This window comes from Acomys russatus, chromosome 21, assembly GCF_903995435.1.
Source record: "Acomys russatus chromosome 21, mAcoRus1.1, whole genome shotgun sequence".
Lineage (NCBI taxonomy): Eukaryota > Metazoa > Chordata > Mammalia > Rodentia > Muridae > Acomys > Acomys russatus.
Window position 1 is genome coordinate 50,390,915 of NC_067157.1, and position 25,991 is coordinate 50,416,905.

A 25,991-nucleotide genomic window follows, 5' to 3' on the forward strand; every position below is an offset into this window, starting at 1 on the left:
TTTACTTTTATTTACACATTATGTACACAAATGTCTTACATCACTGGGCATGGTGGCACATGTCTTTAATCCCAGCATTCGGAAAGCAGAGGCAGGCACATCGCTGTGAGTTCCAGGCTAGCCTAGTCTACAAAGAGAGTCCAGGACAGCCAAGGTTACACAGAGAAACCCTGTCTCGGAAGAACAAAACAAAAGCAAAGCAAAACAAACAACAAAAAGCCCCATGTGAATTTAGTGCCAGAAGCAGGCGCTGAATCTGCCAAGACTGGAATTACAGATAGTTGTGAGCAGTTAGGTGGGTTCTAGGAATCAACCTGGGTCCTCTCCGAGAGCAGCCAGTGCTCTAACCACCAATCTTATCTCTATGCCCTGCACCCCCATGCCCTCTTTTTAAAACATAAAACTTGAGTACGCATTGGCCATGTTAACTTTTTTTCTGAATGTCTGTGTTAAAGTAGGAGTCCGTGTAATGTCTCACTCAGCTACAGCTCTGATGAAGAGTGTACTAAACAGGGGCACGTCTCTGAAAGACTGCATCAAGTGTGTCGCCATGGAGTTTGGTTTTGCCCGAAGCAAGTGTCAGCTAACAATTTTCATTCATTAACATTTTTTTATACTGCAGCTTTAAAGTTGCTAATTTTAAAAACTAAGGAAGTAGGGCTGGGTGCATAGGTCAGTGAAAGAGTGCTTGCCTTCACAGACAAGACCCAGTTAACCTACCCACCCCCACCCACTTAGATCGCTGAGATTTGAGGGCAGTGGTGAGACCACAAGGGAAGTCTAGCTCCTGTCCTCAGGTGTGGTGTGACATAGTTCTGCAGCTGTCTTTCCAACCAAATGACAGTGTCTTTTCTACGACTTTCTCAGAGGAAGATGCTATTTCCCTCTGAGAGATGGGGTAATGGTGGCCCAGGGCTTTTGAATAACAGCCTTCATTTTGGATCTAGTCAGGAGCAGCCAGAGTGATGGACGCAGGCCTACTCGGGGGCGAACTCGTTGCACTAGAGATAGGAAGTTGGTGGTATCTGCAGAGGAGTAGTTGAGTGGGAGAGTCTGCAGCTCAGTGGGGACTTAGGAGCCTCATGTCACGGCTGTCTTCTGCACCATGGTGGAAGAGTAAAGGGTTCTCCATACCTCATGGATCATAGAAGTACAGAATTACAGAACTCTCTAACAACGATGAGACTGAAATCTTATCCTTCTTAGAAGCCTGTTATATGCAAATGCTTGAAATATACTGTCTGTCCTGTATAATATAAGAATTTTACACCAAGACTTGCAGTGTTAGTCGTGTGTGCGTGAATTTACTGCAACGTGAGGAGGTCAGTGGTGACTTTTCAGCTGTAGGTGGTGGATCTGACACATTCATACACACTTTCCTTTCTTGTCCATAATCTGTTTATGTGGCAATTTATATGGTAAATACCACCATGTATTTTTCTCTCTTTAAATAAGACCTTGCTGCTGGCTATCTGCAGTGAAAGAATCTGAAAAGTAGTTCATGCCTAGGGGTAAGTGGTGGACAGTGGGCCTGCCACTTTAAAAGCTTTTTCTACAGTGGCAGGAGTCTGAGGGAAGATGGAAATATGTTTCATTATTATTTTGATATTACATTTAGACCCAATTTATACCCCTCAACATATATGTGCATATATGTATGAAGTGGTGAAGTTATATACATTATACATGTATGTATTCGTCTGAAGTAGTGCTTGAGTCTTTTTTTTTTTTTAATATTTATTTATTTATTATGTATACAGTGCTCTGGCTGTATGTACACCTGCAGGCCAGAAGAAAGCACCAGATCACATTATAGATGGTTGTGAGCCACCATGTGGTTGCTGGGAATTGAACTCAGCACCTCTGGAGGAGCAGTCAGTGCTCTTAACCACTGAGCCATCTCTCCAGCCCTAGTGCTTGATTCTTTGCTTCTGGCTTATTGGTCATCTAAATGCCTACATTGTGGTTGGAGCCCCACTGTTAACTTGCCCCCCACCCCAGAGTTTATTATAGGGCATATATGCACACACATACACATGAACTTTGATTGTTCACAAGATTATTACATTTGCTAAATTAAATTGAAAGTGTGGCTTAGTTAGGCAGTAATTTACTCAGTGAATTGATTTCTAAGCCGCTGAACTTTGGGGGGATTAAACTCATACTAAATTTATAAGTTACTAAGTTTTTACCAGGTTATAAAAATCAGACAAAAACTGGAGAAGCAGAGCTGTCTTCCTTTCTAGTTGACTTGCTGTGCGGATTTCTAGCCTTACTCTCTCTTCTCTTCGGGACAGACTGGAAGATCAAGTCACATAAGAGTCAGGGGGCACTTAAAAGAGTGCCTTGGCTGTTCCCCAGGGGCAGCCTGCTGTGGCTGCTGCTCAGGCAGCTTCGTAAGGACAGGCCAATGGAGTTGAGTTCTGAGGACCTTCCTCTTGGTGTAAGGAATGACCTAGCTCACAACCCCAATGGTGGGAGAATGTGGCATCGCAGAGCCCAGGCAGCCTCTGTGATTGGAGGTGACTTGGATAGGAGTTGGCTTGGTGGTGATGGGGCAGAAGAAGTCATGATTAAATGAAGTGTTTTTCTCTGTAGCCAGAGACAGGTAGAGAGGTTGGGTTGGTAGGTTGGCATCGCGCCTGAGGTGCACACATTTGGGTGGAGTAAACATGAGGAGAGAGTTGAGGCCAAGATGTGCATGAACTTAACGGGCAGTGAAGGTTTGTCTGGGATAGTGCTCGATCCTTTGTCTCTGGCTTACTGGTCATTGAAACGCCTGCACTGTGGTTGGATCCCCACTGTCACACGCCCTGTCATTGTTAAGCCTGGTCCGTAGTGCTCATCACATCAGCCCGTGTGCTACAGGCTGTGCACACACACACACACAGATCACATCAAACTTTCCCCCTAATCAGTCATCTACTGGGGAGACAAGAAAATAAATAACTTATTGACGACTGTGCTCTGACTTCACTGATTTCCTAGGAAGAGGAGAGATTTAGGAAGCTCTTAGTGTGTGTTAAATCTTGTGGTACCTCATTTTATCCCCAGCATCACTGAGAGAGTGTGCGACTATAGTCTTCAAGACAGCACCTAGCTTAATGTGACCTACAAGTAATCCAGGCAGGGTTCCTACCCAGGCTCTAGGTCCTGTGTCATTCCCTGTCTACCCTTTGCCTCTGCGTCTGTTTCTGAACATTGGACTGTTTGTTTTGTATATGAGAAGCTGGAGATAACTGTCAGTGTGCTGGGCCTTGTGCTTGCTTACAGGAGCAGTGTAAAGCGAGGAGGGATGTGCGTGCTCCACATGCCACCAGGGTTTTGTGTGCCTTGATGGAAGGCTGTGGAGTTCTTCCCCTGCATTTTCCAGCCTTTCTTGAGTATTAGTGATGTGGCTAGCCACGTGATGGCAGGCTGGTCTCACTGATGGCTGGTGTCAGCTTGGCAATGCCGCTATATGTTAGAGATCCATCATTTAGGAACAGTGGCCAGGAAGAAACACATAGAAAATACAGAGACGCACACTTCTGCCACACAGCTCCATTATCCTGTATAACCCAGCTGCCTGGTACAAGAAGGGGAAAGTGGAGTTTAGTCACAGACGAGGATTGCCTGGGGAGAGAGCAGAGGCTTTAGGCGACGTTAGGACCAGTGTGGCATATGAAGAAAGCAGACAAAGGACTTAGCACAGTAGCTTTTGTGTCAGAGAGGTAGGAATGGGTGTTTCTTACTTGAGAGGGGAAATAACTGTTGCTGTCTCAAATAATGTACCAGAGGTGTGAAGTCAAACTTGCGTGAGCGTGAATGACGAGGAACTGACTGTCACGTTGAAAAGGAAGAGGCAGGGTGTTCGTGGTGGTAGACTCCTGGAGGGGGTTCGACCGCATCAGCACCAGGGAGGATGTTTTCAGTTCAAGGCTCTGGGTTTCGTTGCTGACTCCTTAATAGGGTGACTTGTGATATTCGGAGAATGTGTTGAGATGTCTTGGAACTGAGTGACATTTGTTGTCATTTGATAGTGTCAGGAATGGCTTTGAATGAGTTTCCAAGAGAGTGGTTCTGTGGACTCCCAAATCTGTGTTAAATTTGGGACATCAGCACATTGTAGATTGATTGATTTTTTTTTTAATTTATTATTTAATTTTTGGGACAAGGTCTCACTGTGTAGCCCTGGATGGCTGGCCTGAAATTTGCTATGTAGTTCAGATTGAGCTTGAATTCACACTGAAACATAGATCTGCCTGCTGCGTCTGTTTCCTGGGTATTTAAATGTGTTTGCCACCACCGCCAGCTCAGTTACTTAATTTCCCTCCAGCATTCTAAGAGTTAAGAATCACAGCTGTCAACGTCTTCAGCTGTTACTTTTCATTGGTAGTTTATGGAACTTATTTTATATATAGGCTATAACATAATATTTTATGGACATCAATACTTTTAATAATAATAGTAGTGCTATTTTAAACTCAGGGTAAACCTTAAAGTGTAACTGGGAAAGGACACTGTGTTTTTCTCTTTTTGCTCTAAAAACAAACAAAACTTCTCAAAAAATAAAGCTCACAGGGCCTTGTTGTGTAGCCTAAGCTAATCATGAACTGCAGATCCCCCTGCCTCAGCCTCCTGCTTGTGTGCTGTCCACATCCAGCATGTTCTAAAGTGACCATGGAGCAGTTGGGTCGGTTCCATGTTTGGGTTGCAGGGTTCCAGGCACTTGGCGGCTATTACTAACTCTATGTGTGTGTGTGTTGTGTGCATATGTGTACATTTGCCTCCCCATATGCCTGATGGAGCACGTGGGGGCCAGAGGACAACATGAGGAAGTCCGTGGGCCCCAGGATCTGACTCAGGTTGTCAGCTTTGACAGTGTGAGCTTCACCCCCACCATCTTGCTGCCCCTCCCCGCCCCGTTTCTACTTTTTTTTAATACCAGTTTCTTCAAATAATTATCCATACTAGGTTTGATTATGTTTTTTTGGCTTTCTAGGGTGATGAATATTACTTAAGGTTTTTTTTTTTGTTTGTTTGTTTTTTTTTTGTGTGTGTGTGTGTGTGTGTGTGTGTGTGTGTGTGTGTGTGTGTGTTTTTTTGTAGTTACTAGCAAGAGACTACTTTCCCCAATTGGTGACTAAAGCACAAGGGCTTCTTTCTTTCTGTGAGCTCTTGTTTAATCCACATGTGTAGATCTAATTGTAGATTGAGACGCAATGATTCTTTTGGGGTGGGGGTTTCCAGTTTGGTTTAAGGAATTGGGCTAAGAAAATCATAACAAAACATTTAGTAAATTAGGTTTTTAATTTGATATTTAGGGATAAAGTTAACGTAGGTATGTTTACCATAAATACTTGTGTAGGCATATTCTGAAAGAGTGGCCCTGAAGGATTACCTATATTATACTAGAGACGAGTGTATGCGCTGTTGTCTTTGGGCTTGGGCAATTTACAAAGAATTCCCAGGTCAGCTTTTGGAAGCCTATAACAGAATATATACAGGACCGTGTTCCCAGGCTGTATGCAAATCTCCTCAGTCATACTCCCTGGGATAGGAAAGCTGAGGCTGTTTGAAGACATTAGGCACTAGAAAGACCAGGCAAAATTTGTGTGTGTGTGTGTGTGTGTGTGTGTGTGTGTGTGTGTACACGTGTATGTATGTGTGTGTGTGTGCACGTGCACTCGTGTGTATGTATCTTGGAGGGAGAGATGGGGAAAGGGAGAAAAGCAGGATTCTTTGAATACAAAGAAATTTCAAAGTTTTAACAAGTACTAAAACCCAGTCTGGCAGCGGACTCTGCTGCAGCCTGGTGGCCTTAAGAGCATCAGAACATGTGTCTTGTGGGCTAGAAACTCGTCAACATTCAGCCTTGTGGACTGCACCTGGAGGGAAATACGCCACCAGAACAAGCCACTCAGGTGCTTGAGGACATTTGACTGCAGGGTGCCTGGTGAGGCGCAAATCTTATGTGAGAAATAAAAATGGCCACACTCTAGCAATACTCTCCCAGAAGGACAGATGAGGGCAAACATACATTACTACCTACATTACTTAAGGGTATGTATGCTCTTGAGGACTACCTTGGCCTGCCTTCTGTTCTGGAAAAGTCTTGATTTTAATTGAACTGTTGGTTTCTTTATAGAGCTAGCCGTGAAGGGATGGGGGGAGGCTGGCATACCTCATCACGTTCATTTTCTAACCAGCAAGCGCACGGAGGGATGGACTTGGCGTGCGGCTGGGTACCTGATAATAGGACGGATGGAGAGAAGGGTAGCATTAAATAGTCCCTGCATATGAGTAGGTGTGCGCTCTCATACGTAAGGTCTCACAAGCAAGCTGATGCCTTTGGAGTAGAGGTAGTGTGCATCTCTCATTTGTGATTTTTAGAATCTCAACATTAAGCCAACAGTTCTCACTTGAGTGCAGATTAGCTACATTTTTAAATAGGATCAAGTTGCTGAGACAGATATTATAAAACATATCTGTTTACTGCTAAGCAAGCACTGCACTGTGTTGGCATCCTAGGGCCCTCATTCTTACCAGGTTAACCCTTGCCTTTTCATTATGGCTGAGGGTTGGGCCTTAGGTAGAGTGAGGTGAGCTTGACCGCTCCGTGTTAGTGCTGTCTGAGCAGCTGTGGACACAGGGCTGCCGCAGGGCCCTGCTGACGGGCTGGAGTATACACAGCCTCTCTGTGGGCCACCATTCCCTTGGCTGGTTTGGAAATTATGAGCTCGAACCTTGATATTTCACACTGTCAAAGAAAGTCTTGCTTTATTTTTGGAAGGAAAATCTGGAGAAGAATTACACCCTGCTTTCACAAGCATACATTGTAATGTAAATATTCTGAGGAAATGCTTAGTTCTAGATTTTGCTGTTACCACAGACATGCCAGCATGTGTGTTTGTGTGTTAGTGAGGATGGCAGTGTATTGGTTGACTAAAACCATATGCTGTTGTTCATTTTCAGTTATTTTAGGTTCAAAGTTCTTATTTGCTGAAAGTAATAGTTTAAATCCCCAGATTTGTAATTTTTGATCATTTCTCTCTTCCACACAGTTGGTCCACACAGGATCTGTACCCACAGATCTGTTGGGGGTGGTATCTTTGCTGAGCCAGGTATGTCCTACAGTGGCCTCCTGGGAGCTGTTCTTTTCTTCTTACTTGCCACTAAGGCAGGGTGTGCGCTGCCCGCACCCTGCACTGTAGCTTTGGGGTCATGATGCCTTTCTCCCCCAACAGATCTTCCCTGCAGTCATGATGGCTGCTCATTCCTGTGTCTCCAGCACTACACAGTGCTCAGCGCTACACAGTTACACAGTGCTGTGCAGTACACAGTGCTCAGCGCTACACAGTGCTCAGCGCTACACAGTGCTCAGCGCTACACAGTACACAATGCTACACAGTGTACAATGCTACACAGTGTTCAGCACTTGCTACACAGTACACAGTGCTACGCAGTACACAGTGCACGTTCCCAATGCTAAAAAAAATCACCAAAGGCACACAGCTGTCAGCAAATCACTAAAATGAATGGTGAGATCCAGGGTGACCCAGAAGGCGAGATGACCACCTGCAGTCTTGTGGTGGTGGAGGGAGGAGAAACAGGCAGTTCTCACCTCCCTCAGCTGCCCTTTGTTGGGCTTCCTGCTGCTGCACTCTCACGCCACCAACATGCCTGTTCTGCCAGCGAGGCATTCTTTGCAAAGCTCAGCAGGTACCTGTCCTAGCCAAATGTTGGTACAGGCTTCCCACCTTCACTGTGTGGCCTGTTGTGTTGCTCCCTGAGAGCCCCTTCTCTTCGCTGACAGCATACTCTTTGGAACTCTGGCTGCAGTTTCAGATACTTGTTTGCTTTGTGGTCCATGTTTTCCCCTTCTGGCTAAATGGTGGTGTTCGCTGAGTTATTCTGTCACCTATCACTCTTTCTGCTCCTTTGTCCCCTTGCCTTTCAAGCTATATCCAACTGCCCTTACACTCTTGATCCTCTGCCTCGGTCTCCCAAGGGCTGGAATACAGGCCACTTGCCGTTCCAGCTGGGCTTTACTTGCCAATTCATCCTGTGTTTATTGAGCATTTACTTTGTGCCTCTTTGCTATAGGAACCTTCCCTTTCACGTCAACGTCACTGTCGGTCCCCAGGCTCCCTCCATTGCGTTTTTCTTAATCTGTCTTACCACCTGTCTTTCATCACTTTGCAGAGTCCAAGCCTTTGTGTGTGTGCCTGGAGTCTGGCCTTGTAGCCTCTTTATATGACTGTTGCCTGCTCAGGATCTCTGTCTCACCTGCCCAGGGTGGCATCTGGCCCTGCTTTCAGCCACCTCCTGAGGGAGCAGTCCTCACATATGGCTCTGGATAGAGCCTTCTGTAAGAGCACCCAGTGGGTGGTCAGAAGAGACAGCCCGAGATGGCCTGCCAGGCTTTTGCTTGCACTCTGGCCTCAGCCCTTTTCATAGATTTACAGCCTGCATCATACCTACTCTGGTGGCTTCCATGTCCTTAGGCACACCAGGCAGGTTAGTTTCTGAAGTTGGAGGTTTGTATCACTCTCTCTTCCCTGAGCCTGGATTCCCTGTAGTCTGCAAATCTTCCTGAGGGTCCCCACATACTTATCCTGTGTTCTGGGATCTGGGTACACAGTAGATATCCACACTTGATTTGGGAGGAAGTATCTGCCTGTGACTGAGTATGGGCCCAAGGCCTCTGGTGAGCGCTTCCCTTCACAGCTCTGCCGCTTGTGAAGGCTTGACGCTCTGCTCCTACTTCTGCCGGATGGCCTTGGCCCTGAGGCTCAAGGACTGACTCACCAGACCAGAAATAAAGTTCTCAGTCCCAGCTTTGAGCTGGTGTGCTCGGGATGGTGTTTACTGGCGTGTGACTCATAGTCCGCCTCTTACTGTTGCACACTCACTCACTTTGGAAATTTTTATCCAAAAGCATTTTGCTTTACCTAAAATTCTTCTTTTTTACTTCAGTGAATACTTGGGGGCAGGCAGCGGCTTGTGGGGGCATGAAGGCTTCATCAGGACTTGTAGGCTCAGGTCTAAACAGTCATTTTTCCAGTACACTTTGAATCAACATTGCGTCGTTTTCCATATGCTTTTTAGGATTTTTAAGTACCTTGGAGTACTGTTTTTCCTTCGTAGTGTTTATTTCAGATCTGAATGTTAGTAAAAGAAAAGAGTGTCTCTTTCCTTTAATGTTCTGAGTTTTTGCTTTTGGAATTGTGGTCTTTAATCTCAAAATGTAGGTAGTTATATCACACACGTGTTTTAAAGTACAAAGACTGCATTTGTTCTGCATAACCCTGAATAATCTTGCTTCTTTGTGTTTTCCCTCACAGGGCAGTCCCATGGATCCAATGGTGATGAAGAGACCCCAGTTGTATGGGATGGGCGCTCACCCCCATTCCCAGCAGCAGAGCAGCCCGTACCCAGGAGGCTCCTACGGCCCCCCAGGCGCACAGCGGTATCCCCTTGGCATGCAGGGACGGGCTCCAGGGGCCCTGGGAGGCCTGCAGTACCCACAGCAGCAGGTTAGTGCTAGCTTCTCTCTGTGCCTACACATACTTTGTCGATAGCTTTTGCTTTGCTCTTGATTTCTACCTGTTACTGGTATTAAGAGAATTTGGGGTTGTTTTTGTGATGTCCCTTCTTTTTTCTTTTACTAAAGGTGGAAAGTTGAACTTGCAATAAAGTAGATCATTTTCACTCTTTTCTTCTTTTAATAAATGGAGATTGAACTTGGAACAAAGTAGACCAAGCTCCTGCTTGGTAGAAGCCATTCTTGCTCCTCCTGGCGACCTTGATCTTCTCTCATTTCTGAGGTCAGAGCCCTGAGCTGCTGAGTGTGAGGACACTTCTTAGGCTGACGTTCCCATGCACTTAACGGTTTGTTTTGCTCCTCCTGTTTGAGTCCGTCTGGTGGTTGTTGGCCCAGACTGCCCTCCAACGTAGCCTGCCAGTGGTAGCATTCCAGCTGTGTGCCACCAACCTGGGCTACAGCTTCCTCAGGGAGTTACTTTGCATTCATTTCTTAACAGACTATTTTTGTTGTATGTTCTAGAAGAGGTTCCTGTGTTTTATTTGTGAATTTGGTTAGTTGTCTTTGGATAAGAGAGGTCTTTCCTGCTCTTAAACAAAAGACCTCAACTTTTTTTCCCCTCCAGAATCACGTGGCTTTAACCACACGTGACAGCCAGCTTCCAGCTACATCAGCTCATGGCCTCGTGGGTTCTTAGCGGCTCCTTGTTTGACTGGCCTGAGGAGGCATGGGCCTTGGTTGGAAAGGACACAATTAGATCCAGACTGTCAGGGTATTTAGTGACTAGGAACACCAGAGTAGCTATTTACAAATTGCCACAGCATGCTCGCCATCCCCAGGGAGTGTGAGGCTGGTGGGGGAAAGTATTTTACTGCCTCCAGACTGACGTCCTGTCATGCCGCCCCTTAACCCATGGCAGCCGTCAGAAGCCCTTCCTCACAGGACATTCTTCTCTGCAGTTCACCAAAACTCTTGTGCTAGGGAACAAGTGGGCAGAACTTTGGTTCTCTCTGAAGTCTGTCTCTTCGTCTGGGCTGTCTTCTGTAGTTGAGTACTGTCTGTCCTCATCTTGCACTTATAGGCCCTTCAGCCCTAGCGCGATTCCTTAGACTGCAGTAAAGAACAATTCCACGTGCGAGCATCACTTACCCCAGGTTATCCCTTCCGCCAGGCTTAATTTCTCCAGAGTTGAAGCTGCTGTGTGTGTGTGTGTGTGTTGGGGCGGGTGGGGGAGGTTGGGGAGGAATTGATGAACAAAAAGTGACAGCTCTCACCTGTTCCTCAACAAGAACCTTTGTCTTCTTAGAGCTGACTTCCTCTCTGTGAAGGGAGAAACCCCACACAGCTGGAAGCTGCAGGCCTCCCTGTACTTGCAGTTCATTGATGGGGTGAAATCCTCACTGCTATAGAGAGGCAGAGAGGAGGTGAGGACAGTGGGCTGGAGAGCAGGTGAGGACAGTGGGCTGGGGAGGAAGTGAAGACAGTGGGCTGGAGAGCAGGTGAGGACAGTGGGCTGGAGAGGAGGTGAGGACAGTAGGCTGGAGAGCAGGTGAGGACAGTGGCTGGAGAGGAAGTGAGGACAGTGGCTGGAGAGCAGGTGAGGACAGTGGCTGGAGAGGAGGTGAGGACAGTGGCTGGAGAGCAGGTGAGGACAGTGGCTGGAGAGGAAGTGAGGACAGTGGGCTGGAGAGCAGGTGAGGATAGTGGGCTGGGGAGGAGGTGAGGACAGTGGGCTGGAGAGGAGGTGAGGACAGTGGCTGGAGAGCAGGTGAGGACAGTGGCTGGAGAGCTGGTGAGGACAGTGGGCTGGGGAGGAGGTGAGGACAGTGGGCTGGAGAGGAGGTGAGGACAGTGGCTGGAGAGCAGGTGAGGACAGTGGGCTGGGGAGGAAGTGAAGACAGTGGGCTGGAGAGCAGGTGAGGACAGTGGGCTGGAGAGCAGGTGAGGACAGTGGGCTGGAGAGCAGGTGAGGACAGTGGGCTGGAGAGCAGGTGAGGACAGTGGGCTGGAGAGGAGGTGAGGACAGTGGGCTGGGGAGGAGGTGAGGACAGTGGCTGGAGAGCAGGTGAGGACAGTGGGCTGGAGAGCAGGTGAGGACAGTGGGCTGGAGAGCAGGTGAGGACAGTGGGCTGGGGAGGAGGTGAGGACAGTGGGCTGGAGAGCAGGTGAGGACAGTGGGCTGGAGAGGAACTGAGGACAGTGGGCTGCAGCAGTGCGATGCGATTGCTCCTGGCTCCCAGCCTGCTTTTGTCCGTGTTTCCTGAGTTGTGAAGTCACTCCTGGTGAGAACTGGAGAGTCATTTCTCTCTTCCTAAGTAAGTTCAAGTCTTGTTAGTTTTAGATGTTGTCAAGCTAGAGAGCCAGATAGAGAAAGTTTGTGAAGAATGGTTACCAAGGAAATTTCTTTACATTGTTGTCTTCCTCAAATGTGTAGGGCAAAAAATAGGTCTGCACTAAAATATAATCTTACTTTTCTTACCTTCTATGTTTTCTGTGACTCCCATGATTCTTACACACTTTTAAAATCTGATAACTCTTAGATTTATTTGAAAGGACAAATTGCTGATCAACCATCAAATATGGTGGCAAGTAGTTTTTCTGTGATTTTAAGAACATTAATAATTGTGTGTGTATGTGTTCATACATATGTATGCATCACAGCATGTGTGTAGAGGTAAAAGAACAGCCTGTGGGACCTGGTTCTGTCCTACCATTGGGTCCCAGGGATTGAACTCATTTTCCCAGGCTGTGGGCAAGCCTCTTTGCCCACTGAACCATCTCTCCTGCACTCAGCACATTTTTAATTAAGATTGCAGCTCAGGTATTTACTGCTGACCAAAAAGAAATAATCCAATTCGAGTGCACAAATCTTTCTGATAATGAAAAGAAAATAGTGTATTTGGTAAGAAAGTGAATATTCTGGCTGCATAAATCTCAGGCTTTCATACCAAGTTAATCAAAATTAGGGCTCTAGTCTGCCACATTTTACCCTTTCACTTACTTATAAGACCGCCTTGTCTCATTTTGAAATTTCAAAGACTAAAAATAGCTGGGAATAGATTTCTATTTGAATGCTTGTTAATGTTGTAAAGGAGGTAAAGCTTTGGGTATTGATTTTTCTCCTCCCCTTCTGGTCCTGTGTATTGAACTCAGCCTCACACACGGCAGCAGAGGCTTAGCCACTGAGGCACACCCCTCCCTCAGTACAGAAGCATTTATAATACTAAATCCGTACAGCAGTTCCTAATGGCTGGAAACACAGTGATTAGCAACGGTTTTGAGAAATGAGTTATTAGATTGCACGTGTGCACACCCCCACAACGCCCCCCCCCGACACACACGCCTTTAAGCAAGTGTACATGTGCACGTGCATGTGCCTGTTTAGGAAAGGGTTTGAAACTGGCTTTACTCTACAGTGTAGCCAAGAGTAGTCTTAGGTTTCTGATTCTCCTTCCTCTATCCCCCAAATGCTGGGGTTACAGGCATGTGCCACCATACTGGGCTTTGGGTTATAAATGTGTATACAGCAAGGCTCAGACACTATGATGGCTGCTCGTCCTGTCGTCTTTTTCTAGGATCAGTGTAACTAGCTGAGCACCGTGGTTGCAGAAGTGCAGTCATGAATGTTCTTCAGAGAAAAAGTTAGAAGATAATTATGACGTGAGTGTTTATTGAGTGGACATCACCACCTAGGCAGGGCTTTGCTTTGGATGCCGTCCAAAGCTTTCTGTGTTTGGTTTGTGAACCTCTAATGAGCTGAATCCAGTTCATTTAGCATTGCCCATATATTTCTGCAGAGGATTAAAATGCAGGAATTCAACTTTGTAAATTGAGTTGCCCACTTCCCAGCTGAGTGGTAAGTTGTCTTTGGCTCAGGGGTCACAGTTTGATTCCTGGCTGGCATTTTACTGCTGTGATAGGAATTTTAAATGCGTGCCCATCAGAAGCATAGTGCTTGCCTAGAATCTTCACTGGGATGGCGTCACCGCTTATTTTCTCTCTGTTAGGAGGAACTGGCCACTGAGGTTTGGCATTAGTATTAAACCTGATGGTTCTTGCTTTGTGTAGTGGGAGTCTTATTTTTGAGATGTGCCCATGGCTGACTATTGGAGCATGGCATTGCAGTCGCATGCTGCTTTTGTCTTTCTTGACTGGAAGTAGATCTCTGGTCTTCGTCTGCTTCTGTCCTCCGCCGTCAGGCAGATATAAGCCTCAACAGATAAGCTTTGCACGCTCCCCTAAAACCTCATCTATTTGGGTTTTTATTGAGTTGAGGTGGGAGGTGAGGTTTCTGTGTCTCTGTGGAGACTGTTCTGCCTCCAGGACCTTGGGCACAGACCTGGAGCAGCAGAAGCGCACGGGTTGGTTTCACCTAGCACAGAGCCACGCAGACATGCCGCTTTAAGCTTAGCCACACTTTGACTGAGGTTTTCAGGTTTTTTGTTTTTAAACTTAAACTAGGGTGTTCTTCACTGCATCAGGGCTGTGCATTTGCAGAGGCCTTCTTTCTGCTTCTGTACTCATAATTGTATGTGGACCTTTGCCAACTCACTCCCCCCCCCCCCCCCCCCCCCCCCCCCGTTTTTTGAGACAGGGTTTATCTGTGTTATCCTGGCGGTCCTGGACTCGCTTTGTAGACCAGGATTGCCAACTCACTCTTAAGAGATTTTTATATAAAATAAGTAGCAGTGAAGAGTAATGGCCATAGGAGCTGATTTTTATTTGTGTGGGTGGATTTAAATAAATTCTTTCAGAGGCTCCTGCCAGGGTTCAGAGCCACTGGGTTGATGTCTTAGCTGTCTTTGTTTGGGAGCAGGATGCCATGGTCGCTATACAGCTGGGAAGTAGAAAGAATTAGAGCTCTGAGTAAATGTTTGTAGCGTAGTGTTGTCTTGTTTTGTTTCCTTTGAGACGATGTCTTGCCAGGTGGGCAAGGCTGGCCTGGAACTCAGAGATCCACTTCTCTCTGTCTCCTAAGTGCTGTGACTAAAGGCCTGTGCCTCCACACTCAGCCTGTGAGTCATTTTATGAGAAAAAAACACCCAACCTTTTTAGTTTTTGCAGAGTATTGGATTGTGGAGGCCTTTACAATAAAGTGTGGAAAAGTAGCTACATTTAGTAGGAGTTGGTTGGTGGCTTTTGTTACAATGTTTTATCTGAGCACATCAGTTTAAACTGACATAAAAACTGAATTAAAGATGAATTCTTTTGTAAGTGGCTTAAAGTGAAGCAGGTATTCTCATCTGTGTCTGTTTAGCATCTCGAGTTTTGAGCCATATCTCCTTCACTGCATGTTTCCAGGAAGATGTTTACTTCAGAGCAGAAGCGGTTTTCTTTGGGGCCGTCTTTACAGCAGAGCATGTCTTCATCTGTTAGGGCACAGGCTTCTTTTGGCAGGAGATGTTTCTAAAAAGGGAAAAAATATTATAGTTGTTTGGCTACAACAAACCTTTTCTTTGTGATTATTAAGGCAACTGAGTGGTTTCCAGGGTTTTTACCTGTGTCACTATATTTTTGGTAATTTCTAGAAAGATTATTTTTTAAACATGCACTTAAAAGTCATACATTGATAGAGTTTGCACAACTGTTGTGAAAGGCAGGTTTCATGGAGAGAGGAATTGTTCAGACGTTTCCAGAGCTTTTTTTGATGTGCAACATTTGTTGTAGGCTCTCTGTCTGCATATTGTGAAAAGCCATGGTTTTGGTTTTGTCTAATAATGCTTAGGTCTCCGGTTTTTGAGGGATGTGATTTAATGAAGGAGGAAGATGTGACATGGGACAGTGGATAGAAAGAAATAGATCTTACACTTAGGACCTTAGAGCTTTTGGTAGCTTCATATTTGCCTACAGACATCCCCATATGTCTGTATGCATGCATGCTTATACATGTGCTTATAAAACATTTGTGTGACTGTGGCATTTTCACATAATGTGTTCTATATGCTAAATATATTTTCTGTGCATACAGATACATATATGTAAACACAGAAGTAAATAAAATGAAGGCAAGCGTTTTGGCCGTTAGAGCCATGAGATGCTGTGGAGTTTATTGGCAGGGCGGTTCATGGCGTTTTATGTGGTGTCCCATGTGCCTAGAATCTGGAGCCAAGCAGCTTTGCTTTGCACCTGAGATGCTGGGGCTTCTCTCAGCTGATTGGACATTTGTGTAACGTGTGGCCTTTCATTGGCCTTGTTTTGTCTTGGTTGCCTCAGTTGTTCATGCAGTGAATATGCAGGTATTTAAGGTTTACCAACAAGACTCATTTACAGATCACACGTCTGCTTCCATGAAGATAGATAGCAGATGTCACCAGCATTGGTGCCAAAGTTCTTGTAGATAGAGTTTTGTACCAAGGAAATATTTCTGTAAGAATTTGTAGATTGAGTAATTCATACTTACTCCTTAAAATGTAAACTTCTGGAACACTCGCTTCTTACGTTGTACTTAAGAGCGAAACACATTTGACACAGTGCGATGTTTTCACTTGCATTAGAAGAGCCCATTGTGAGTTCCATGTAGATTTTCAAATCCTTATTTTTCCTAGAAGTAAGACAAAATGAACTTTAATGAGAGATAGGAGCTGGTTTCATCTTCGGTTGGCTTGGAAAGCTACATCGGCATTATTTCTCAGAGAGCGTTTGCATTGCTGCAGATAGCCTAGAAGTGCAATATCCTGCTTGTTCCCTGCTGTGGTTTATTCCGCTTTCTTTCATGTGTGATTTCTACTGTATATTTTACAAAAGGAGACTCCAACCCCAAATACCTGCCAATTTTTTTTTTATCATTTTATTTTATTTTTTAAATTATTGTTTTTTTCTGACCAAAGTGCAACCTTTTAAAAATGATTGATTGATTTTTACTTTATGTGCATTGGTGTTTTGCCTGCATGTGTGCCTGTGTGAGGGTGTCAGATCCCCTGGAACAGGAGTTACAGGCAGTTGTGAGCTGCCATGTGGGTGCTAGGATTGAACCCTGGTCCTCTGGAAGAGTAGCTGGTGCTCTAAACCGTGGGTCCATTTTTTTCATCGCTATAGTTTCGTTTTTAATGTATGTAAAGCCAAACCCCACAAGATAAACCAAAAAAGATAAGTGCCGCATTGGGCTGAGTGGCTCTTGGACTCAGCTGATGTTGGCATCTTGGAAGCCAGTGTGGTGCCCTGAGGACTGCTGGGGATGCTCCGTTGGTGCAGTGGGCACAGCAGCGCAGCTTCTGGGTTATCAAGGCTCCTCCTGTGATGCTCTTGGGCAGCTGCTTGTGAGAGTTCGAGCACTTCGAGGCTTGTTTGATGGTGCTGTCTCAGAGTCACCCCACCCTAAAGGACTGAAACTGGTCCAGAATCGGCAACTTGTACCACAAAGTCCTTGCCAATTAATTAACCTGTTGTGATGATGGGAGCCTCTAGACCCCACTGTGTCCATGTGCACAGTTAGGGCGTTTGACTACCAGACTTGGACTGAAGTACCAGTGAGCTGATGATCTTTGGTTTCAGTATGAGATTTTAGTCTGGTCACTCTTTCTGAAACCAAAGGAGCGACAGCAGGTTGTTGGGATGAGCACAGCATGATCTTTTAAATTCTTTCCTCATGAAGGTATTTTTGGATAACATGTTTTCTGAATTCCTGTCATGGGTTACGTGTGTGACATGTAGAGTATCTTTTTGATAATGTGGAAAACTGTCAGGCTATCACACTTTACTTACAGTTGCGAAACACAAGAGAAGACCCCTGGTTTCTCAATGGTTCAGGAAATAAGCCTGTTCTGTGAAACACCAGGCAAGTGTATAAAGGAAGCCTGATCATTCTGAGCCCTCACTTTCATTCTTCTAAGAGCCCCATGGCTGAATTTTGTGTTTTTAACATAGGTCTTATCTAAAGAATAAAAAGAAGCATTTATTTATTTATTTTGGTTTTTGGAGACAGGGTTTCTCTGTGCAGCTTCAGATTTGTTTATCTATCTATCTATCTATCTATCTATCTATCTATGTTTTTGGAGACAGGGTTTCTCCGTGCAGCTTCGGCTGTCCTGGACTCAATTTGTGGACCAAGTTGGCCTTGAACTCAGAGATCCACCTGCCTCTGCGTCCCTGAGTGCTGGGATTACAGGTGTGCGCCCCTGTGCCCAGCACCTTTTAAAAAATATTAATAGATAGCCAGTTAAATTCTTAATGGCAGTTTTATTATTTTATATGTAATAAATTACAGTTATTTGTTCCTGTAGTCTTGAAAATAACCTTAACAATTCTGTGGGTGTGACTAAAATTAAGAAAATACCTCTCTCTCTTTCTCTTTCTCTCTCTCTCTCTGTGTGTGTGTGTGTGTGTGTGTGTGTGTGTGTGTGTGTTGGGGTGGGAAAGAGGAGGGTGGGAATAGACAGATAGAGATAGACAGATATTGGGTGGGGACTGGAAGAAAGAAGTCATTGAGACATCTCCCTAGAGTCAGGGAGTCGCTTGCTTGGGCCTTGAAAGGAACTACCGATCTGAAGGTATTAGAAACTTCTGGAAGTTCTAAAGCTCAAATCTGTATGTGAGAATTGCGTATAAATAAGTAATACAGATATTCCTTACCTACTTAAAAAAGTTTCATACCAAATTTGGGTTACTAGATAGTTATATAAGAAAGTGGCAGCTTACCCAGCTTCCCAGTTTCTATGGAGAAACAAAACAGACCGCATCCCACAGAATTAGCCAAATTCGTCTCTCTATTGATATTGGCTCAGAGAAGGAACATTAATTACTAAACTAACCCAACAGTCAGCCAGCCAAACAACTTAACTGCCCTACCATACAACCATCCATCCATCCATCCAACCAGTCAGCTAGCCAACCAGTCAACCAACCAACCAGCCAGCCAGCCAGCCAGCCAGCCAGCCAACCAACCAACCAACCAACCAACCAACCAGCCAACCAGCCAACCAACTCATCAGCCAAGCAGCCAAACAACCAATTAGCCAGCCAACCAATTAGCCACCCAGCCACCCAACAACCCAGTCACTCAGCTTGCCAAACAGCCAACCAACCAACCAATCAACTAAACAGCCAGCTAACCAACCCACCAACTAAACAGCCAACCAACAAATGAGCCTATCAGCCAACTAACCAATTAATCAACCAACCAATCAGCTGACCAGCGACCAGCTAAGCAATCAAACAGCCAATCAGCCAACCAGTCAGCCTGCCAGCTCTTGAGGCTTATCAAGGGCTATTAAACAGCAAATATTCTGAAGAGAGTAAGATTAGTAGCAGAATTCTGTTTTCACTTAGTGGTGATAGCAAAACTAGCTCCCCTGGACAGCTGTAGTGGTTAGCCCTAGCAGGCTGGGAGTATGTGCTGGGAAGGGGCACTTTGTCCAGATGAGCCTTAGAGAACACAGCTGTAGAGAGAGCAGACTTTCATGCAGTAGCGTTTTGAAGATGGTAGTGAGGGTTGGATATCCTCGGATGTCAGTTTCATCCTAGTTGGTTTTAGGACTACCTGGGGAGAAGGGTCAGAGCAAACCATTGTTGGCCTGTGGGCTCTGTGACCTTAGATGCTGCCCTAAAAGGGGGCAGCCAGAGAAGGACCTTCCTTCAACTTCCAGGTCAATCTGAACTCTGGGGAATTGCAGCACTCACCCATCTTACATGCTTGTGCCCGTGGAGATACCCTCTGTGCCCTGGCTTCATGGGAAGAAAAGAACTCTTTCTCATCTTCTTGAATGTACTGTTTGTCACAGGTCAGGGAGACAGATGATGTGGTCTTCCCCTCAGAAGCTGGCCAAATTTGAGTGGTAGGACAGAAAAGGAAAGAGAAGGATTTCCTTGTAAAGACCAGCTGAATTGCTGAGGAGAGCTGGCACATTCTCTGAGGCTTGACTGACTTCTTCCACATTAGCTTCAGTAGCAAAGAGCAGGAGCAGTGGCCTGGTAACGTCATTGCTCTCAGTCTTCATGACATTGTATGCATCATGACACACTTTGGGTAGTTCCAAGACAGCAGGGACACTTTCCTACCATATACCTACAGATGGAGTAATGCAGCTCAGGGCAGGGGGAAAGGCAGGGGTTTCAGGAAGATCTCATTCTGAGGAAGACATCACCCCTGCTGCTATAAACCACCTGATTTGAAATCCAACAGCCTAAAGCATGCTTACTTCCAAATCAGAACCCGTTATGGAGGAAAAATAATCAAGACATCGAATGTCTGCCTGCCTCAGGACAGGTGGGCTGGTTCTGGTTGTGGAGGCTTAGAACACAGACTTTCAACAATTCCAAAGATATATTCTTTCTTTCTTTCTTTCTTTCTTTCTTTCTTTCTTTCTTTCTTTCTTTCTTTCTTTTCTTTCTTTCTTTCTTTTGATTTATTTTATTTACTCGTGTGTGCACTTGAGTGTGGGCATAGGTAGAGCTCAGAAGAGGAAGTTGGACACCCTGGAGCTGCATTTCCAGGCACAGGTGAGCTGTCCGCCGGTGGTGATGAGAACCGAGCCACTTGGAAGAGCAGCAGTCACTTAACTGCCAAGCCATCTCTCTACCCTACCCAAAGTTCCTTGGGTAAATGTTTCCCTTTCTGTCATCATATCCTGTTCTCCTCCTGCCTCAATGGCAGCTCTGACCCTCTTCCTCAGCTGTTCTCTCTGGTTGATGAGCCCAGACAGAGTTGGTGGAATCTGTCCAGCCTGATCTAAACATCCATGGCTCTGGGTTCTGAAATAAATCGTCACGAGAATTAAAGGCAGTTTCTGTCCTGAGTGTGCAGACACACTGCTCTCTGTCGGGTGCATTGGTAGGACAGTGTCCTGTACTTGTTTCTATTGATTCTGTGTTGAGACTAGAGACACTGCTGCCCTGTGACTGGTCATGTTTCTAGAATCCTTTCTGGTGCCAGGTGTAGCATGTGAGTAAGGGCAGATGGTCAGAGGATCTGGAAAATGGAGAGTGGCTGACTAGGATGTGGCTCACGTGTACTGGAAACTCAGGAAGGCCCTTCCTCACCATAGCCGTGTACTGAGGAAGGCCCTTCCTCACCATAGCCGTGTACTCAGGAAGGCCCTTCCTCATCATAGCCGTGTACTCAAGAAGGCCCTTCCTCACCATAGCCGTGTACTCAGGAAGGCTCTCAGAGAGCTCAGATGCCATTTCCACAGTGGACATAGTGGCCTGCTGCTGCCAAGTGTGGTGCTCTGGCAAAGAGTGTTCCTTAATGCTGGGGAAGCTCTCTGCATGTGGCGGTAGACTATGTCCAGGAGGTGGGCTCAGCTGCTCGCCCTCACAGCCATGGTTTACAGGTTACTGTTCTTAGCAGACATTACCACTTGACAGGACAAGAAGCTCTGTGGAGCTTAACTTTTAGAAAGGGTGAGTTGTAGACATGGATTTGGAACTGTGGCCATAGTTGCTTGTGTTCTAACCAGAGGTTATGCTTGCCTCAGGTGTGTGACTTAGGTGTCCCTCTCCCTCCCTTCCTTCCTCCCTCCCTCCCTTTCTTCCTCCCTCCCTCCCTTCCTTCCTTCCCTCCCTCCCTCCCTCCCTTCCTTCCTTTCTTCCTCTCAAGACAGGGTTTCTCTGTGTAGCCTAGGCTGTCCTGGACCTAGCTCTGTAGACGGGGCTGGCTGCCTCTGCCTCCAGAGTGCTGGAATTAAGGCATTAGGTGGCTTTCTTAAAGCCACCACTGTGTTCTTTGTTCTAGTGCATGGCCTTTGAAGGGCTTCTAGGAACTTAGTGGATTAATTCATTCTTGTCATTGTCACCTTTATAACCCTGATCATTATCTTTGCTCTCTTTTCCTTTTAGTATAAGCAAGCCGCACTGTTGTCACTAGATGCCAGAGTGGCAGTCTCTGTGTCCGGTTAAGTACCTCCACACTGTTCTTCCTTAACTTTTCTGTGTGTATTCTCCTCCCTCCCTCCCTCCCTCCCTCCCTCCCTCCCTCCCTCCCTCCCTTCCTCCTTCCCTTCCTCCCTCCCTCCCTCCCCAGTTGTGGTAGCTAATATTTATCAAGGGTTTAGTCTGTCTGGGTCCATTTTGGCTTGGGCTAGCCCATTTGGTTCTCAAGGCCTTTAGAGATGAATGTTGACATCATCCTTACCCTGTGGATGAGGAAACCATGAAGCAAGGTTACTCAGAGCAGTTAGAGGACTGCTTGGAATCAGAGAAGGCTCATCTTGACTTTGATGGTGGTTTTATGGAGAGCCTTTTATGACGTTTAGCACATAGAAGGCCAGCTGTGGGGCTGGAGCGATGGCTCTGTGGCTCGGGGTGTGTGACTTAGGCTGTCTTCATGCACATGGTTGCTTGCTTCTCATTGACCACATTAGGTGGCCAACAGAGCTCGTGGCTCCAGCTCTAGAGGATCTGGCATCCCTAGCCTCCATGTAACAGAAAATTAACCATTTAAGAGTTTGCATCTCAAATGCTTACAGGGCTGTGCAGCCATCTCCTGTCTGTCGCAGGCGTTTGGCACACCCAGCTGAGGCTCCTGTGCCAGTAAGCAGCCATTTTCTGCTATACTTTTCCTCAGCCCCTGGTAGCTGCTAGCGCCTTTCCTCTTTACCTGTTCAGAGCATCATGTCACACACAAGCCACCATGTCTGGCTTTTTTCACATGGTGTGACTCTGAGTTAATGTCTGTTGATGTCTCAGTACTTCATTACACTTTGTGGCCCATTGTATGGGCTGGGCACGCTTTGTTGTTTGCCATCCTTTCCTTCCAGTGCACCCAGTGGTTAATGCGCATGTGTTGACGTCTGGGTTCTTCTGTCCCTTGGGCTTCATGCTGGAGGGTGCAGTTGCTGGAAGATGCAGTCTGTCCTTAAACCTTGCGCAGCTGCTGAGCTTTACCAATGTGGCTGCTCTCTTTCACTTTAGAACCTGGACTCTAGTGTTTGCCTCTTCATTTCCTGGGCTGCTAAGTACTGGGGCAACTGGCTGAACCTTTTCTTTTGTCTCTGAGATGGGGGTGGGGGGACTGGCTCAGAGTCCTACAGGCCATAGGCCCAGGGTTTCCTGTGTGTAGAGAAGGCTGTTTCAGAGGGCGGCCTCTGGGGCTCCTGCACTGTTCTGGCATGTCTGTGTTCTTCCCAAGCAATCTGTCCGTCTGGGTATGCTCGTGGAGGGCAGAGACCAGTCTGTGGGAGCTGTTTTTTTTTCTGTCCTGCACATAGGTCCTGGGGAATCAAATTTAGTTTACTAGGCTGGTGGCAAGAGCTATGTCACAGGCCCTGCTTTGCCTTTCTGAAGACCCCACTCTCAGTTTGTGCTTGGAGTAGTGAAATCAATTATTTGAACCAAAGTGATTCCCTGTGTAATCAGCAGTTCGCACTCTATGAGTTGGTTTGCATACTTGAAGGTCGACCCTCCTCACCCTGTCATGTTTCCATTAATTTGTTGTTATTTTTGGCTCATTGGATTGAGAAAATACTGAGGTCTTTGGTAGCTTGTTAGCTTGGTTGTCATCAGGTATTTTTTGCTGATGCCAGAGGAATAGACCTGGCCCAGGGCACTGGAGTGCAGGGTGTGATGCTGGCCCAGGCTTGGTGCATGTGCCCCGAGAGCAGCTGCTGCAGCACAGGGGCCTGGTGCCTAAGGCCTGGGTCTTGCCAGAGAGGATTGCTCTGGATCTGGCTGAGAAGTCCTTTTAGACATTAAAGAGGTGTTTGTGAGATTTACAGAAAATTTAACTTGTAGAGCCTGCACAGGTTTATGAGTGTAGGCTGGCCTCACCCCTTGTCTCTTAAGTTTTGTTTCATTTGTACCCTGTTCTGGTGCTTTTGTTTATCAGGTCAGAGAGTAAGGGGGGGGGGGGTGAAAAGTCATGTAAAATTGATCTAAGTAAATCAGTTGAAAAAAATGAGTAAAATTAAATTTATTCAATTTGGTTTTTTTTTTTTTTCTTTTTTTAAAGAGGAGATACTGTCCTTCCACACTGCACTGCATTCCCAAGTAGAGAAAATCCCTATCTCCACAGATCAGAAATGTGTGTCTGTTAAAGTTGTTTTCCTATGAGGATGTTTTAAAAATTACACGTGGGTTCTATTAACCTCATTTTCTACCTGTGAAATCATGTTACACTGGGCCTGCCTTGTATAGCCATACTGTCTCTATGGCAGCTAAGCGATGCGGTTGTTCCTGTTTAAGATTGTGGTCTTTGGTGCTGATGCAGTTTGCATCCAGTGATGGGACCCTGCCAGGTCCAGAGCGGCCTTCAGACCTCGCTCTCAGGGCTCTGAAGTTTCGGGGTGCTGCTTTCAATGAGGTAAATGTTGTGGAAGTACATAAAGAAACCTACTTTTCCAGCCATGGAGTTCCCTTTCCTCCTGTTGCCTTGTCCGCCATTTCTTTCAGTTAATACAGCCATCAGTGCTCACGTGAGTCCTGCCCCGTAGGACTGACTCAAGGACCGGCAGTGTGCTTCCTTCGTGCTTAGCTTTCTGTTTGCTGGGTTTTACCACAGCGTCATTTCTATACTTTCTGAACAAGGCCAGGCACGGGCTGCAGCCCAGCTCCAAGCCCGGTGAGTGTGGTGGTCACCGATGAGCATCATCCTTGGCTTTAGAATCCAGAACTCCATTTTACAGCCTATTGCAGCTAGGAAAAATTCCGTTAACTTAGTTTCTTCTGGTATCACTGACTGTAGTGGATTCTGATTAGAAGCAAGTCCTTGTCCTGGGACACATCCCCAGTGATTTTCTAGACAGAGTTGGGATCCTAAAGCCCTCCTTATAATCCCACCCCGTGTGTGTGTGTGTGTGTGTGTGTGTGTGTGTGTGTGTGTGTGTGTTTGTAGATGAGGAGTTGCCCCTCAGTTTTTAAATTAGCTTTGAGTGCCATAGTTGTTGTGTGTCCTCTTTTTTTTTTTTTTTTAACCACACCCCTGGAGAAGCTTCTTTGAAAGGTATGGGAGGGTCAAGTGTCCTGGTGTCAGAAAGATGCTCTTATGCTCACTTCTGATTGGTGGCTTTGCTGAGCAGAGACAGACTTAGAGGTTGGATGTACTTCCCACCCCCCACCTTTTGTCTCCATTTCCCCAGTTCCTTCCAGAGTTTCTGTTGAAGACCAGGCCTCCATCCTTTGAATGTTGCCTATTTTTTCCCCTCTTCAATGGCGACTTTAGATTATTTTATTTTCATGACTTCTAAAAAGATGAAAATTGAAGTTTGTATCTTTCTGTTTGTTTTTCTAGATCCATCCAATGTTAAGCTCATGTTTTTGAGTATGTTGGGGTGGATGGGTGGGTGGGTATTTTCTTTGGTAATTTCATCATCATAGTTTTCTTTGTTATTACACTCGGGAAGGTTTATTAATTAATCTTGGATTAACTCTATTTTCAAATAATTTTCTTTCTCCTTTTTTATCTAGTTTTTTTTTTTCTTTCTGTTTCTTTGCAGATACTGTTAATTTTCCTCTGTCCTGTTAGGTGCTTAGTTTATTTATTAACTTTCATAGTTTCACTATCAACAGATTTGTTTTTGTCCACCAAACTTTATTTTCTAATGTTATTATTCTAGGAAGACAACAGTTTATCTGCGTTTAGACACTTTTAGAATCTGTGGGTTTCTCTTGTGTGACTGCAAGATTCCAGTTTCAAAGAGACAGTCCTGTGCCCTCTGATAGGCAGATGAGGGGTAGGGATTGAGCAGTTTTGTGTGCGGACCCTCAGGTGTGTCTGCATTCCCTTCCTCTAGTGTATCCTTGTCCAGAGAGAGAGGGAGTCAGGCTGAGTGGAGGCTGTGGCCACCGACAGACATGCTTTCGGCTCATTGTTATCCAAGGCCTCCTCCCTGCTGGCCCCTCCAGATGGCAGTCCTCTGTTGATTTCTGACAAGACTGAGGTGAGGACAGAGACAGGGGCTCTGAATTCCTCCTTGTGGGTCTTTTTGTCCACCCCCCCCCAACCCCCTCCGATTCCTGAGTCTTTCGGGTTCTGTGCTTTAATTAGCTTGCTTCTTATCCTCTCACCTAGAACAAATTAAAACATTAATTATCACTTGTCTCTCTGCTTTTCTCCTTCCAGAAATTTTTTGACCTCTTGTCTGCTGTTACCCCAGCTCGTGTTTTCCGTCCTCATGGATTTAGACTTTTACCTTTTCATTGTTCTTTCAGTGGGTTCCCTAAGGAGTAGTACTCAGGACCGATGGTCTGTTTATAGACACCTACAAAGACACTTGTAGTAGGAGCTGGTCTTACCAGCTGCCCTCTACATGAGTGGGTTTCACTGTGCTGGCTCGTAAGGTGGCTCAAGGAATGCACACACTAAGAAAAGAGGTGAGTTCAGGAGTGAAGCCTCAGCTGGGGCTCTGGTGAGCAGGACCCTGCCCTGAGGAGCTGTGTGAGGCGGGGTGGCCTTTATTTAGCTTTGCCAGGAAAAGGCTCATGGAACTGAGGAAGCACTTCAGAGTGATTACCCAGCTGTGCAGGGCTGGGCCTGGGCGAGCAGCCTCTAAGCCAGTAGGCCCTCTGCCCATCCACAGGAAGCCAGGCTGGG

At 46.1% G+C, this 25,991-nt stretch overlaps 1 protein-coding gene across 7 annotated transcripts in view; it reads left to right on the forward strand.

Annotated features, from left to right (window-relative positions):
* Arid1b (AT-rich interaction domain 1B) overlaps positions 1-25,991 on the forward strand; it is a 353,377-nt gene that overhangs the window by 37,589 nt on the left and 289,797 nt on the right. For all 7 annotated transcript variants that reach the window (XM_051164663.1, XM_051164660.1, XM_051164658.1 and 4 more), the window contains exon 2: positions 9,330-9,521. In XM_051164663.1, the coding sequence (XP_051020620.1) occupies positions 9,339-9,521 (183 nt within the window). In that variant the 5' untranslated portion in view covers positions 9,330-9,338. The remainder of the gene's footprint in view (positions 1-9,329; positions 9,522-25,991) is intronic.